Below are 17085 nucleotides of genomic sequence, written 5' to 3' on the forward strand. Positions count from 1 at the left end.
ACCCTGGAGGATCTAGATTTCAGCTTTCTACCCAAGAGCCTTAATTTGAGTTCCAGAACCTCCCTCCCACATTTTCCTATGTCATTGGTACCTACTTGTACCAGGACAGCTAGCTCCTCCTCAGTACTACCTAAAATCCTATCTATGTGACGCGCGAGGTCCACCATCTTCGCAACAGGCAGGCAAATGACCAGGCGCTCCTCACGTCCATCAGCCACCCAGCTATCTACCTGCCTAATTATCGAATCACCATGTGCCTCAGGCCCCGCCCCCAGGAGGGACCTAAGGCTCCCGGGCCTATTCTGATTGGCCCAGGCGCCTTAGGCCCCACCAGTAGGCGGAGCTTTGGGACGGATGGGCCAATCCGGCCTCATTCCGTCGTTGGCTGCCTGCCGGACAGGCGGGTTTGGCTCCCGTCTGTCCGGCCAACTACACAAAGGTACGGGGAAGGCGGGTGGGGGTGTCGTGGGGGTCGGCCAGGGGGGTCGCGGGTCGGTTGGGGGGGCGGTCGGAGGTTCTTGGGGGGGGCGGTCATTGGGGGGAGGGGGGGTTTGCGTCGAGGGCAGGAGGGCCTGGGATCCCTCCTGCCTGTAATGTAGTGCGGGGTGGGGGTAGGGGGTCGCTGTGGCCAGCAGGGTTTGGGCTCCCTCCTGGCCCGATATTGTCGGGGAGTTGGGGAGTCGGCAAGGCAAGAGGGCTTGGGCTCCCTTTTGCCGCGATTGTGTCGGGGGGGGGGGCAAGAGGGCTTGAGCTCCCTCTTGCCCCGATCGTGTCGGGGGTGCCGCGGTTCGCTGGGGCAAGAGGGCTTGAGCTCCCTCTTGCCCCGATTGTGTCGGGGGTGCCGCAGTTGGCTGGGGCAAGAGGACGGGAGTGCTTGCGAGCGGTCCTTCGGGGTGGGGGTGCGAGCGGTCCTGCGTTGGGGTGAATCGGACATCGGGGGGGGGATCAGGTTTTCAGGGTGGGGACAGGACTTCAAGGGGGAGAGGAGAGTCGGGGAGGCCAGAGGAGAGTCGGGGCGGGCAAAAGGAGAGTCGGGCGGCGACGGGAGAGTCGGGCAGCATGCGCGGTATACGGGTGTGCGCGGTATATAAAAATTTCTGTACATAGATTTGTGTTTTCCGCGCGCTATACCCATGTGCGCGTTTTACACGGGTGCGCGTTATCTACGTGAAAATACGGTAGATGGAAGTTCCACTGCAGAATATTACTCATAGAAACCCTCCACTTTTAGGTAGCCAGCAAGACATTGAGTCCTACCTGCCGGAACAGCTCCTCCAATGGATATCTGCAGGCCTTCTCTCTGAAGCACTTTATCAGTCGCTGGATGAACACAGAGCCTGTTTTAGGATGTCTCCATGACTGCGTATCTGGAGAAATGAGAGTAGTTTGTTAATGATCAAGAGCGCTCAATCTGTATTTTTCTCCCAAAGCCAGAATGAAACTAACAAGTAATCCTAGCACCATTTCCAACCTTAGTATCTGGAAACAAGAACTACTACTAATCATTTCTATAGCACTACCAGATACATACAATCCTGTACATTAAACAAGAAGAGGAACAAACCAGAAGATTCCACTGATCTAAAACATATTCTACTCCATTTTTGTATAAAATCAGGATGTTTGTGTTTATACATACATAACCAAGTGTCTTGTAACAAATACATGGATCACAAAAATCCCATATTTTATGTGTATGTTTTATATGCATAAGGGAAAGTTATATCTTCCCTCTGATAATTTTATTTCCAATAATTGCAAGAGTGGGTTATTTGTCTATCAGCAGGTAGGCAGGGAGAGAGTATAAAGGCTGAACACTTTCAAATATAGGACAGCCCTTGCCTCAGTCAGCCAGTACAAAGCAGGAAGTTGGTGTTGTGGCAAATGGTCTTCTCCTTCCTCGCAACACGTAAACAGGGCATTCAGCCCTTAAACCTGCAAAACAAGCCAACAAATGTAACATAGTAGATGACGGCAGATAAAGACCCGAATGGTCCATCCAGTCTGCCCAACCTGATTCAATTTATGAGAACCAGGATGGGAAAACTGGGTCACATCTGTTGTGCTTAATGGAAAGAAAATTACCAGATACGACAATTTTCCTTTCCATTACATCTAGCAACAGATAAGTCCCTGAAAAGTGGGAAATATCAAAGTAGTCTTTGTTGAGAAGGGTGGGACCCTATACAACAGCAGAATGAAGAACAACACCCCAAAGAAAGCATCCAGACAAGGACATGATCACCGAGGTGCAAAATCTATATATACCACGTATCATCAAGGGATCCAAGAGGAAAAAGAACAAGGAACTGGCGTGGCTCACTGTACCGGTGAAGGAAGCGATCAGAGACAAGAAGTCTTCGTTTAAGGAATGGAAAAGGTCAAAAACGCTTGAAAACTTGAAAAAAGCACAAACAACATCAAAGCAGGTGCCACAGGTGGTAAGAAGGGCCAAAAGAGACTGCGAAGGAAGAGGTGGGGCCATTGGATGACCATGGGATAAAGAGAGTGCTAAAGGAGGACAAAGCCATTGCCAACAAACTGAACACATTTTTTTGCGTCTGTATTTACTGAACAGGATATACACAACATACCTGAAGCTGACAGGCTATACGCAGAAAACGAGGACAGGAAACTGACAGGATTAACGGTCAGCCTAGAAGAGGTATGCAGGCAGATTGATAGGCTTAAAAATGATAAATCCCCGGGACCGGATGGCATCCATCCAAGGGTAATCAAGGAACTGAAAGGGGCTATAGCTGAACTGCTTCAACTAATAACCAATCTGTCGTTCAAATCGGGAAGGATTCTGAAAGACTGGAAAGTGGCGAATGTCACGCCAATCTTCAAGAAAGGCTCAAGGGGAGATCCTGGAAACTGCATACCAGTGAGTCTGACCTCAGTACTGGGAAAGATGGTAGAGGTGCTGATAAAGGACCACATCATTGATCACCTTGATGGATACAATCTGATGAGAACCAGCCAGCATGGCTTCAGCAAGGGAAGATCTTACTTGACGAACTTGCTGCATTTCTTTGAGGAAGAAAACAGGCAGATAGACAAGGGCGAGCTGGTCAACATTGTATATCTGGATATTCAGAAGGCGTTCGACAAGGTCCCGCATGAACGACTGCTTTGAAAAATTGAGAGCCATGGAATCGAGGGTGAAATACTCATGTGGATTAAAAACTGGTTGGTGGATAGGAAACAGAGAGTGAGGGTAAATGGACAATACTCGGACTGGAAAAGCATCACGAGTGAAGTGCCACAGGGTTGGACCCGTGCTCTTCAACATATTTATAAATGATCTGGAAATTGGTACGAGTGAAGTGATTAAATTTGCGGACGATACTAAATTATTCAGAGTCGTGAAGAAGCAGAAGGATTTCAAAGACCTGCAACATGACATAAACACGCTTGAGAAATGGGCTGCGACATGGCAAATGAGGTTTAACATGGATAAGTGTAAGGTGATGCATGTCAGTAACAAAAATCTTATACATGAATACAGAATGTCTGGTGCGATACTCGGAGAGACCCCCCAGGAGAGAGACCTGGGAGTATTGTTCGAGAAGTCAATGAAGCTGTCCGCGCAATATGCGGCTGCAAAAAGGGCGAACAGAATGTTAGGAATGATTAAGAAGGGGATCACGAGCAGATCGGAGAAGGTTATCATGCCGCTGTACTGGGCCATGGTACGCCCCCACCTGGAATACTGCATCCAGCACTGGTCGCCGTACATGAAGAAGGACGCGGTACTACTCGAAAGGGTCCAGAGAAGAGTGACTAAAATAGTTAATGGGCTAGAGGAGTTGCCATACAGTGAGAGATTAGAGAAACTGGGCCTCTTCTTCCTTGAAAAGAGGAGGCTGAGAGGAGACATGTTCAAACATTCAAGATAATGAAGGGAATAGACTTAGTAGATAGAGATAGGTTTTCACCCTCTCCAAGGTAGAGAGAACAAGAGGGTACTCTCTAAAGTTAAAAGGGGATAGATTCCGTACAAACATAAGGAAGTTCTTCTTCACCCAGAGAGTGGTGGAAAACTGGAACGCTCTTCTGGAGGCTGTTATAGGGGAAACACCCTCCAGGGATTCAAGATAAAGTTAGACAAGTTCCTGCTGAACTAGAGCATACGCAGGTAAAGCTAATCTCAGTTAGGGCACTGGTCTTTGACCTAAGGATCGCCGCGTGAGCGGTTTGCTGGGCACGATGGACCACTGGTCTGACCTAGCAGTGGCAATTCTTATGTTCAGATGTACAGAAGTATCACCCTTTGACATTTGATTGGCAGAGAAATTACCTTTCCTATTCATTTACACCAGGATGTTAACCTTACTGGTGCCACTACTGGCATGTCCCTGTCTCTCCCCCCTCCTGAGTCCAAACAATGTCTCTCTCATCCCCATCTCAAATCCAACATCTCTCCTGGATCCTCTCAACTTCTCATCACAGACAGCTATTAAAGCACCCTTTGCTGGGTCTTCTCTTCTGAGACATAATTTTCTGCTTCCATGCAGGACCTGGCAGAGGAAAGCCCCAACACTGACCACAGCAGTGTGGCTTAATCACTGCCGGTGCTGGGGATGAAGCAAATTGAGAGGATCTGAAAGAGAGAGATGCTAGACCCAGGTGGGAGAGAGAAAGGGATATGCTGGGGCCACTGTGGGTCCCTGTGCTACCAACTCTTGTCATTTCTGCCTAAGACCAGCCTTGATGGATACCTATCTACTATGAACTAGTGACTTATGTCCCACAAAGCCCTAGTTTCTGATTAGCAATCAGATCAATAATGTATTGATCACCACTTAAGTTACTTGTGTTACTGTTCCATGCGCCATCAGACTGCAGTTTCTGGAACTTACCTGGAGTTGTGGAGCAGAGACAAGCAAAGTCACTTTCCCTGTGAATCTCTCGCAATGCATCATCTTCCCACTCTCCACTAAGTGGTACATCAGTATCAGAGACAGATGTTGAAGACGCAGAATCTCTGACCAGTGTTTTACCTTTCTTCACTGTGAAGATAATGAAAATGAATGTGTTTTTCTTATTATTTTATTTTTACAGGTACCTCTTATCTGGCAAGCTTTTAAAACTCAGAACTCTTTCTAAAGCTTGGCATTACTATTTTCACCTTTGAAGTCCGACTTAAACTTCACTGTTTTTTTTTTAATTTTATTTAAAAGCATATACCCCGCTTAAACCTAAGCAGCTCACAAGATACATATACAGTTTTTAAAAACAATAAAACAAATATTAACAACTCTCCAAATAATATACAAAACCTACTATAAATTGACAGAGTGGATAGTTTTAGAGCAATTGGTCTCTTATATTGAGTCAACAAATGTATTAAATCCAAGACAGGCAGGATTTCAAACTATGCATAGTACTGAGACAGTTTTAGCAGGTTTTCTTAGTGAAGTCCACTCTATCTTGGATAATGGGAACTTCGCTATGGTAGTATCTTTAGATCTGAGCTCAGCATTTTATCTAGTTGATCATGAACTTCAGTTGAGATCCATGAGATAGGTTTAACAGGAGTGGTTTGGGATTGTAGCCTTTCTTCGGGATCGTACTTTTAGAGTAGTTACAGATGGTTCAACATCTAGAGGTAGATTATTGGACTGTGGAGTGCCACAGGGCTCAGTCCTTTCACCTATTCTGTTTAATATATTTTTGAGTCCTCTCGCAAGACGAATTTAGGAATTAGGAATCAGTACCTATATCTATGCAGATATTTTGTTGGTCTATAGATTATCCCCTTCAACATTGGATCCGAGTTCTCTTTTGGATGGTTTGGATAGGATAAAGGAATGGTTGGGGGAACATGGACTAGTATTGAATATGTCAAAAACAGTAGCATTGTTGTATTTCTGGTGATAAGGTAACACAACTAGATCGTTCATTACACCACCAGTTTATAGAGATAGTAGATAGTTGATAGTTTAAGTATTTGGGAATTATAATTGACTGTCATTTGAATTTTGAGAAGCAGGTTTCATCTACAGTTACGAAAGGATTTGGGGCATTAAGACAACTTAGAGCTATTCGAGATTTCTTGAATGAGAAATCGTTACATATTCATGCTTTTGTTCTAAGTTGGATTATGGCAATTTGGTATATGCTGGAATAATAGTAGGGCAATTGAAACGTTTACAAACAGCACAAAATGTGCAATTTGGCTGTTAGGTCACACACACATCTATGATCATGTAACTCCATTATATTTGAAATTCCATTGATTACCAATGGAATTTAGAATTAAATTTAAGATCCTGATGCTGGCATATAGGGCATTGTTTGAGTTACAACCATTATATCTTTCTAATCTAGTGTTGTTTTAAGCACCTAGGCATTTATTGAGATCTTTAAATGACAATACAGTAGCTGTTCCCCATATCTCGAAGGCTCACTGTGCCTAAACTAGAAACGGTGCATTTTTCTACTTAGTTCCAATATTGTTCCAATTTGCCAGTAGAGTTAAGAAAGAAAGAATCATTTCAAAACATTAAGACATCTAAAAGCACATTTTTTCAAATGGCTTTCTCAAATTGAACAATGGAATTGGGACTACGATCTGTATTAATTTGTATTTTTATGTTTTATGTAATAGTTTTAGTGGATATGTTTTAGAAATGTTCATTTCTGTTCCTTTTTTCTTTCCTTTCCTATTTTTAATGCAGTTCTTTTCATAAATATGATTGAGTTGTGATGTAAACCACTTTGATCCTTTTTGGCTGTATATGCGGTATAGAAAGATTTTAATAAACATAAACATAAAGCATGGAAGAGCAGGTGCCAATAAACAGATGTACTGTCAGCATACACTTCTAATCTTGTTTTCCATTATTACTTGCTCCATCCTAGGGAACAACTATAACACATTCCCCCTTCTGATGATGCTAGCGTCTGCATCTGATACAGCATGTCTATGTTGCACTGGTAGCACAATATCTCCCTCACTCTCTTCATGCAGTACCTAGCATCACCTTTTCCTGCCTATCCATGTATTTTTATCCTTTCCCATAAATATCAACATCTTCTCCCTGAAGTTCATGCCCAGAATTACCTCAAATTTCTTTTTTTTTCAGTAACATCAAGTTTCAAGTTTAGTTTTATTTGATGTATCGCTTATTACAAACTAAGCGATTAACAAAGTATAACAATCATCGTTAAATTATATAATATTGAACACTAAAGGGGTAAAATGACAGTATTATAATATTTCTTTAACTAAAGGTAATTTGACACACAAAACAATATTGACAGACTATGACACATATGGAATGAACATAAGGATTTAAAGTTACAAAAATATTTTCCCTAAAAAGGGAGAAAGAGAGGTCTGAAATGGGAGGGAAAAAACAATGGGGAGGGATTGAAAGTTCTCTGATAGAAATTGGCAATTAAGGGAGTTTAGAGATCAAAAGAAATTTTAAAAAGAAATGTTTTTAAATTAGTTTTGAATTGGTTTAAATTCTTATTTTTCCTGATATATAAAGGAAGAGAATTCCAAGTAAGAGGAGCCACTACAGAGAAAATATCGTGGCGTTTTGTCCCTACTATTTTTAGAGATGGAACCATTAATAATTCTTGGGATTCGGAACGTAAAGAGCGATTTGAAGAATGGGGTATTAATAAACGATCTATGAATTGTGGTTCATTAGTATTTAGTGTTTTGAAAATCAGTAGAGCTATTTTATAAGTTATTCGGTTATTTATGGGCAGCCAATGTGATTTGATTAGCAGAGGTGTTACGTGGTCATATTTTTTACCATTGTGAATTATTTTGATTGCTATGTTCTGTATGATTTGTAAACGTTTTTTTTCTTTTTGAGTAATATTTTGTAGCAGAGAGTTGCAGTAATCTAGTTTTGTTATAACAAGAGAGTGCATTAAAATATTTAAGGATTGTGGTTCTAAATATTTTGTCATTGAACGGATTAAACGAAGACGATAGAAACAGCATTTAACGATGTTGTTGACGTGTTCTTGATAAGTAAACTTGTCATCTATGATTACACCTAAAATTTTGAGTGAAGTGACTGTTTCAATTATTAAATCATCTATCATGAAAGGAGAAGATAATTGTATTCCCTGTTTTGAAGGAAAAAGGAGGACCTTTGTTTTTGGTATGTTAAGCGCGAGTTTGTTGTGGGTGAGCCATTCTTTAATTTTGACTAATTTTTGGTTGACTTGAGCTATTTCAATAGGGTTTTCTAAGTTGCATGGATGTAATAATTGTATGTCGTCCGCATAAGCATATGCGGAGAAGCCTATAGACTGGCTAAGACTAAGTAAAGGTGAGAGAAAGATATTGAAGAGTAAGGGGGAAAGAATTGAACCCTGAGGAATTCCGAAAATAGGTGAGTATGGAGTAGATTTGGTTTCATTGAATTGGACACTGGAAGACCGTTCTGATAAGAAAGAATTGAACCATTGTAGGGCTATGTCATTGATACCAATTGATTGAAGTCTGTCTAGTAAAAGAGAGTGGTCAGTGGTCATAGTAGATGACGGCAGATAAAGACCCGAATGGTCCAGCCAGTCTGCCCAACCTGATTCAATTTAAATTTTTAAATTTTTTCTTCTTAGCTATTTCTGGGCAAGAATCCGAAGCTTTACCCAGTACTGTGCTTGGGTTCCAACTGCCGAAATCTCTGTTAAGACTTACTCCAGCCCATCTATACCCTCCCAGCCATTGAAGCCTTCCCCAGCCCATCCTCCACCAAACGGCCATATACAGACACAGACCGTGCAAGTCTGCTCAGTACTGGCCTTAGTTCAATATTTAGTATTATTTTCTGATTCTAAATCATCTGTGCTCATCCCACGCTTCTTTGAACTCAGTCACAGTTTTACTCTCCACCTCTCTCGGGAGCGCATTCCAGGCATCCACCACCCTCTCCGTAAAGTAGAATTTCCTAACATTGCCCCTGAATCTACCACCCCTCAACCTCAAATTATGTCCTCTGGTTTTACCATTTTCCTTTCTCTGGAAAAGATTTTGTTCTACGTTAATACCCAAGTATTTGAACGTCTGAATCATATGTCCCCTGTCTCTCCTTTCCTCTAGGGTATACATATTCAGGGCTTCCAGTCTCTCCTCATATGTCTTCTGGCGCAACTTCCTATCATTTTCGTCGCCCTCCTCTGGACCGCCTCAAGTCTTCTTATGTCCTTCGCCAGATACGGTCTCCAAAACTGAACACAATACTCCAAGTGGGGCCTTACCAATGACCTGTACAGGGGCATCAACACCTTCTACTGACTACACCTCTCTTTATACAGCCCAGCATCCTTCTGGCAGCAGCCACTGCCTTGTCACACTGTTTTTTCGCCTTTAGATCTTTGGACACTATCACCCCAAGGTCCCTCTCCCCTCCATGCATATCAGCTTCTCTCCTCCCAGCATATACGGTTCCTTCCTATTATTAATCCCCAAATGCATTACTCTGCATTTCTTTGCATTGAATTTTAGTTGCCAGGCATTAGACCATTCCTCTAACTTTTGCAGATCCTTTTTCATATTTTCCACTCCCTCTTCGGTGTCTACTCTGTTACAAATCTTGGTATCATCTGCAAAAAGGCACACCTTTCCATCTAACCCTTCAGCAATGTCACTCACAAACATATTGAACAGGATTGGCCCCAGCACCGAACCCTGAGGGACTCCACTACTCACCTTTCCTTCCTTCGAGCGACTTCCATTAACCACCAGCCTCTGGCGTCTGTCCGACAGCCAGTTTCTAACATAGTTCAACACTTTGGGTCCTAATTTCAGCCCTTCAAGTTTGTTCAACAGCCTCCTATGAGGAACTGTATCAAAGGCTTTGCTGAAATCCAAGTAAATTACATCTAGCATATGTCCACGATCCAGCTCTCTGGTCACCCAATCAAAAAATTCAATTAGGTTCGTTTGGCACGATTTACCTTTTGTAAAGCCATGTTGCCTCGGATCCTGTAACCCATTAGATTCAAGGAAGTACACTATCCTTTCTTTCAGCAACACTTCCATTATTTTTCCAACAACTGAAGTGAGGAGCACCGGCCTGTAGTTTCCTGCTTCATCCCTGTGACCACTTTTATGAATAAGGGACCACATCCGCTCTCCTCCAATCCCCAGGAATCACTCTCATCTCCAGAGATTTGTTGAACAAGTCTTTAATAGGACTTGCCAGAACCTCTCTGAGCTCCCTTAGTATCCTGGGATGGATCCCGTCTGGTCCCATCGCTTTGTCCACCTTCAGTTTTTCAAGTTGCTCATAAACACCCTCCTCCGTGAACGGCGCAGAATCTACTCCATTTTCTCGTGTAACTTTGCTAGACAATCTCGGTCCTTCTCCAGGATTTTCTTCTGTGAACACAGAACAGAAGTATTTGTTTAGCACATTCACTTTCTCCTCATCACTTTCCACATATTGGTTCCCAGCATCTTTTAGCCTAGCAATTCCATTTTTCATCTTCCTCCTTTCACTAATATATCAGGAAAAATTTTTGTCTCCCTTTTTTACATTTTTAGCCATTTGTTCTTCCGCCTGTGCTTTCGCAAAACGTATCTCTCTCTTAGCTTCTTTCAGTTTCACCCTGTAGTCCTTTCTGCTCTCCTCTTCTTGGGTTTTTTTATATTTCACGAACGCCAACTCTTTCGCCTCTATTTTCTCAGCCACTAGGTTGGAGAACCATATCGGCTTCCTTTTTCTCTTGTTTTTATTGATTTTCTTCACATAAAGGTCCGTAGCCATTTTTATCGCTCCTTTCAGCTTAGATCACTGTCTTTCCACTTCTCTTATGTCCTCCCATCCTAATAGCTTTTCTTCAGGTACTCTCCCATTGCATTAAAGTCCGTACGTTTGAAATCTAGGACTTTAAGTATTGTGCGGCCACTCTCCACTTTAGCTGTTATATCAAACCAAACCGTTTGATGATCACTACTTCCCAGGTGAGCACCCACTCAAATATTAGAGATACTCTCTCCATTTGTGAGGACCAGATCCAATATCACTTTTTCCCTTGTGGGTTCCGTCACCATTTGTCTGAGCAGAGCCTCTTGAAAGGCATCCACAATCTCCCTACTTCTTTCCGATTCCGCAGACGGAACATTCCAGTCCGCATCCGGCAGGTTGAAATCTCCCAACAGCAGAACCTTCTTTTTCCTTCCAAACTTTTGGATATCCACAATCAGATCCTTATCAATTTGATGCGATTGAGTTGGAGGTCTGTAGACTTCACCCATGTAGATAGAAGTTCCATCTTCTCTTTTCAGAGTGATCCATATCGCTTCTTCCTCTCCCCAGGTCCCTTGCATTTCAGTCACTTAGATATTGATCTTTACATAGAGAGCTACTCCTCCACCTTTTTGACCATCTCTGTCCTTCCTAAAAGATTATATCCCGGTATGTTTGCATCCCATCCATGTGATTCACTGAACCATGTCTCTGTGATAGCGACATATCTAGATCTGCCTCTAACATCAGGGCTTGCAGATCATGAACTTTGTTGCTTAGACTGCGAGCATTTGTGGTCATCGCTTTTCAGCTATTTTTCAGCGATAATCTCCTTTTTCGTATGGATTTTTGTTTCGTTTCACTTTCCGTTGCAATACAAAGAAATGAATTGCTGATATTGTTTATGTTGCAGTCTTTACTACTATCACATCTTTTCTTTTGCCAGGGGTGGTCTCTATAATTGTCCTTCGTACATACACCATCCCCACCTTCTAGTTTAAATGCCTAGAAAAATATTGTCTAAATTTCTCTGCAAGGTTGCTTTTTCCTGCTGTAGTAATAAGTAGCCCATTAGTGCAATATAGCTTCTTGTCCTTCCATGTATTTCCCCATCCTCCTATGTACCTGAACCCAGTATTGTATCTCCAATGTACCCTGCCACGCACTCAGTCTCTCTTGATCCTTATACCCAATTCATTCTTTTTCATCACAACCTATCCAGTATACTCTTTCCTTCCACCTAGCCTGCATTCATTCCCCATCTCACCTCCTAATTGCTGGAGGTTCAGGCCTCCTCCTGCAGCTTTTGGCTGCTAGCAGGATGGGTAGAGAGGGAATTTGCACACACACTCATCTCAGCTGCTGCTTAACATTCTGAATGTTGATTCTGCAGTACATGGGATCAAGGAATACACAATGGAATTTGTTAAAAGTGTGAGCAGTCAGTGTCATGCGTTGCTTCTCAGTGGGTAGTATCTGAAGGTATCTGGTTTTTCAAGCTCTCCTAACCCTCCCAAATTCTGGTGCTTTAAGCCAAAGTTTCTCCAACATGCGGTATGCATACCCTCAGGGGTACGTGAGATGTGCATAGGGAGTACACTCAGCAGGCAACATTTCCAAAAGCACCTGACATTACCTTTTCTAGTGTCTCATCCTCCTCTGTTGCAACCTTTTTTTTTATTTTAATATTAGGTGTATTGTGAAGTGCAACAAGGACTGTACAACCAGCTAAAAATACAAGCATGAGCAGGGCCTCCGCGTGTGCGGATCACCGGACTTGATGGACCGAAGGTCTGATCCGGAGATGGCAGTTCTTATGTTCTTATGTTCTTATGAAAGAAGATTGACAATCTATACCCAACAATATCAATAGAGAAAACCCTGTGGTAAACATCAATCAACTGGTCAACAGCCTAGCCACAACAACTATATTAAGTAAGAACCCCCACAACCATTCATCCCAACCATACCAACATACACACCATCATCTCTCATACACTCTACCCAAGACTCACCAATCCTACCACTCTGTGGCACCCACCTGCCTCTCCAGGCTTCAATAATCTCCATGCAAGAACTAGGAGAACTCCCAACCCACCAGAAAACAATTACTGACCCTGAGCTCATAGGAGCAATAAATCTTTCCAAAGGGCCACATAGCACAGTCTATCGAGCCGTACATTGTGGCCAGTTGAAGGTGACCTTTGAATCTTATAACTAGCCACCTCTACCACCTAGTTAAACCAGTGAGTGAGGGATATTATACTAAAGAGCCCTCAGTACCCACAGCGTTTCAAGAGCAGAGTAGGTCTTTTTTTATCAATCTAAGATTCCTCCTTAGACCATGAATAAGCCGATCCAGCCCATTCTAGGTAGGAGAAAGGATCGAGAGATATTATGAAATTCCTGTACATGTTGAGAAGGAAGGTATCCATCAAAAGAAGGCAATTTCCAAACAAGATGTTTCACATAGCAGGAGATATAGAAATTGTAATTTGGTATTCTGCCAACCAACATGGAGTTTTGGTACAAGGGACATCCAAATGTGCCCATAGTGCACCTTTCACGCGCTGATGGCACTGAGGCAGACCTGATGGAGTAGATTTTTTTCAAAGTCAACTCTACCACTAGTGACTGGTATTTATATATAGAGTCAAAATTTCTGGGAGTCCTTGTAATGGAAAGGGGCGTTTCCTAGTCTTTTAGCAGTTCTTCAGGAGACTGATCATAATGTAAGCCCTCTATTCAGTACTGTGGGCAGAATCAGCTTCTAAATCGAATGGTAACCCTTTCACCAACTGCCTAATAAATATACTGAAAAAGACTTTCAATAGAAGATTTAGCCGTTGGTGGACACTGGTGTGAAGACTTTTCCAGAGAAATCCTCAATTGAATCAGACTAAGTCAGAAGGATATGAAGGCCTTAGCGAGGAAATGGGTCGAGAAGATAGATACTTACTTCGAGTTCGGTACCAGTCCAATGAGTAGGAAAAAGTAAGATGCAAAGCTGTTTTTCTCTTCAAAGAGTGGGAGAGCGCGATGTTATCTCTTTGAAGCATGTGAGGAGGAATAATGCTCATTGGATTGTTGATGAAAAACTAGACCGGTGGTGAGAGGATCAATACCTAGACATGGAACGTTGATGTCGCTCCGGAGAACCAGCTACAGTATCGTAGAACCTGGAAGCCATGTACTTAGGTGGGGCCTAAACCGAGGGAGTAGATACTGGGGTAAACAGTTTGCATGCATCACCAAAACTCCTTCAGAAACAACGCATCAAGCTGTACCCAGAAGAAAAGCACTGGTACCTCTGACTTATTTGCTGGTACCATAGGTGCCACGGTTTGCTCCAAAGAGGGTGACCTCAGTGAGGATGCACACCTAGAGGATGAGGCAAGCCGGAAGGTGGTCGCCACTGTTTGGTTGGCATCAAGAGACTCGATGCAAAAGTGACCTGCGACGCCCCTAGGAAGCTGGTGGCCTCTGAGCTGGCTTACCATCAGAGCGACGTCTCCAGACACTGATGTCGATGTCTTCGACGACAAAGGTTTCTGATCCCGAACAATCTTTCCTGTTGAAGGTTCCGTCTGATTATTGAACATTTCTGCAGAGTAGTACTCCGGGTACAAGTTCCACTTGGTGCTCTGAGCTAAGAGACTGGAAGCACCAACTGCCAGAAGAGAGATTGGCCTTGGGCACCTGCAGCAATTTTTTTTGGGAGGAGCCCATTAACAGCTTGAAAAGGTCAAAAAGACTGTGTCACCCAAATCAGTGGCTGAGGAAAAATGAAGGCCTCTGCGGTCAAAGCCCCCAAGGAAAAAAAGAGGAAAAAATGTTCCTCTCTACTTTAATTTTAAAAAAAAAAGAAGTAAACAAAAATAAGTTAAGAATAAAAGGGAAAAAATGCATGTGCAGGAAGATAAATGGCAAAAAACTGAACAATGTTCAGAGACATGACTTCTTAGCTCTGCGGAAAACTAAACTGAGCCTGAGTCAGGCGGGAAGGGACTTGTTCATGTGCAGTGCGGCCTGTTTATTAACTTTCTTAAGTTCTTAAAATAGTGATGCACTTTTAAAGCTGTCCACTGATTGCCAATGGATGTGCGAATACTGTTCAAGTTTGCATTTATCTGTTTCAAACAGGTCTGGGGACTAGCACCTTCCTACCTGCTACCACACTTCACTCTACACAACCCCACACGAATAACCAGAAACCGAAACATCTTTACATACCCAAAGATCACAGGCTGCAAATACAAATCCTTTCTGGACAGAACCTTCATGTTCCAAGCAAGCAGACAGCAATCCTGGCTGGGAAACTACATAAATAGTGCCAGGCAGACCTATGGCGCATTCCGAAAAGCAATTAAAACCGTTCTATTTGACAAATTCATCGCCTAAACCAGGGGTGTCCAATGTCGGTCCTCGAGGGCTGCAGTCCAGTCGGGTTTTCAGGATTTCCCCAATGAATATGCATGAGATCTATGTGCATGCACTGCTTTCAATGCATATTCATTAGGGAAATCCTGAAAACCCGACTGGACTGCGGCCCTCGAGGACCGACATTGGACACCCCTGGCCTAAACAGATGACCTTCACTCACTATGATTTTCCCATTTGCAAACCTGATGTAATTTTTCATGTAACTCCTATTTCTTATGTAACATTTCTCTTCTTGCATTCTGTAATTCGCTGATTGTCCAGCCTTCTTTCAATGTTAACCGCCTAAAAGTCATTTGACTATGGCGGTATAGAAAAATAAAGTTATTATTATTATTATACTAGGGCTCCATGGATGATGTCACCCCGCATGTAAGAATATGCTGCCTACTTGTCCTGGGATAATAGTATTTTTGGAAAGAGTAAACAAGCGATTCACATCTATCCTTTCTACTTCACTCAGTATTTTGTAGACCTCGATCAAATCACACCTGAGCCATTTCTTCTCCAAGCTTTAGAGCCCTAGCCAATTAGCATTTCCTCATAGGGAATGGTTTATGGGTTGGTTTGTTTTTTTTTTAAATTAATGCTTTTATTGAAAAAGAAGCAGTACCAATCCAATCACAAAAATATAAGCAAATAGAGAGCATCAATAATAAAACAGAGTAAAAGGTAAAACTTTCACTAGACACAGTACCACTCCTACACCACATATAACCTGAAGCAGAAAACCAACTTGTATATTAACCATGAACAGTCCATTGCTCAAAGGATCTCCATACTCTGTTAAATTTGCCCCACTGATGAGACTTCAGTGCAGTCAATTTATAGAGCAAATGTCAATCGTTCAATTTTCAGACAGCCAATTTCCAGTCTGGAGTGGTGGTCAAATTCCAAAATTGAGCCACGACCACATGTAGTTTGGAAAAGGCTACCTCCCCTTCCTCACAGGCAGGATCATACATATTTAGCAGGGTCATATCTGCCAAAGGATAATAATAATAACTTTATTTTTGTATACCGCCATGCCCAGGGAGTTCTAGGCGGTTCATATCATTTAATCCAAAATTACAGACAATGAGGTCTTGCCGTTAACAGGAGGGAGGAGCAGGTCCTTGAAGTTAACAAGTTAGGAATTTACAATAAGGTGCAAGTCATTGAAGTTAACAAGTTAGGAATGTAAAATAAGAAGGAGTAGGTGGGGATTCCAGATCATTGGTGGGAGGGGTGGGAGAGGTAGAAGAAGGTATTGAGGGTTCTATCCGTGAAATAAGTGTGTTTTGAGTTGTTTTCTGAGGAGTGGGCGTGCCCAAGATGTTAGACAAAAGCTGAAATACAGAAACCCAATAAGGGAGAAGTAACGAACAACTCCACCACATGTGAAAGTAAGTAGCAACTTCCCCACACCCCCCTCCAACAAGTTCCCCGATCTTTTCCCTGTAGTTTAGTGAGAAGCTCGGGGGCCAGGAGCCAGCGGAGGAGGACTTTATACCCATTCTCAATAATAGGGACAGCCAAACTAAGGGAGGCCATATGTCTCCACAGCAACTCCTAATCTTGCTGCGAAATAGATTTACTCAAATCAGCCTCCCATGCTCGCTTATATTTTTAAAGGTCTCCCTCCCCCGCAGTCATACACTGATAAATCTTGGGATAATCCCCTTCTGAACAACCGGCTCCAGAAGCTTCTCAAATTCAGTCTTCACCTGGAAGAGCTCCTGTAAGATCCTGGAAGTTTGTTTATAATGCTTTTTGGCGTTGACCACCCCACAGTCTTTTTGTTTCTTCGTTGATTTCATACAGCACTATTTTTACGGTTTATATACAGTTGGCATCAGCCAGAGTTTATAATATGACTTTTATGATATTGTATTGTATTTTAATATACACCAATAAACTTTGATTTTTTTACTCC

The 17085-nt window shown here is 42.6% G+C and overlaps 1 protein-coding gene across 1 annotated transcript in view; it reads right to left on the reverse strand.

Moving 5' to 3' along the window:
* The window catches only part of LOC117348733 (caspase-1-B-like), a 64330-nt gene that overhangs the window by 12588 nt on the left and 34657 nt on the right, over nt 1-17085 (reverse strand). The window contains exons 6-7 of the mRNA XM_033921136.1: nt 4866-5015; nt 1258-1367 (exon numbers count right to left, since the gene is read on the reverse strand). Coding sequence (XP_033777027.1) covers nt 1258-1367; nt 4866-5015 — 260 coding nt within the window. The remainder of the gene's footprint in view (nt 1-1257; nt 1368-4865; nt 5016-17085) is intronic.

This window comes from Geotrypetes seraphini, chromosome 15, assembly GCF_902459505.1.
Source record: "Geotrypetes seraphini chromosome 15, aGeoSer1.1, whole genome shotgun sequence".
In the NCBI taxonomy this organism is placed as follows: domain Eukaryota; kingdom Metazoa; phylum Chordata; class Amphibia; order Gymnophiona; family Dermophiidae; genus Geotrypetes; species Geotrypetes seraphini.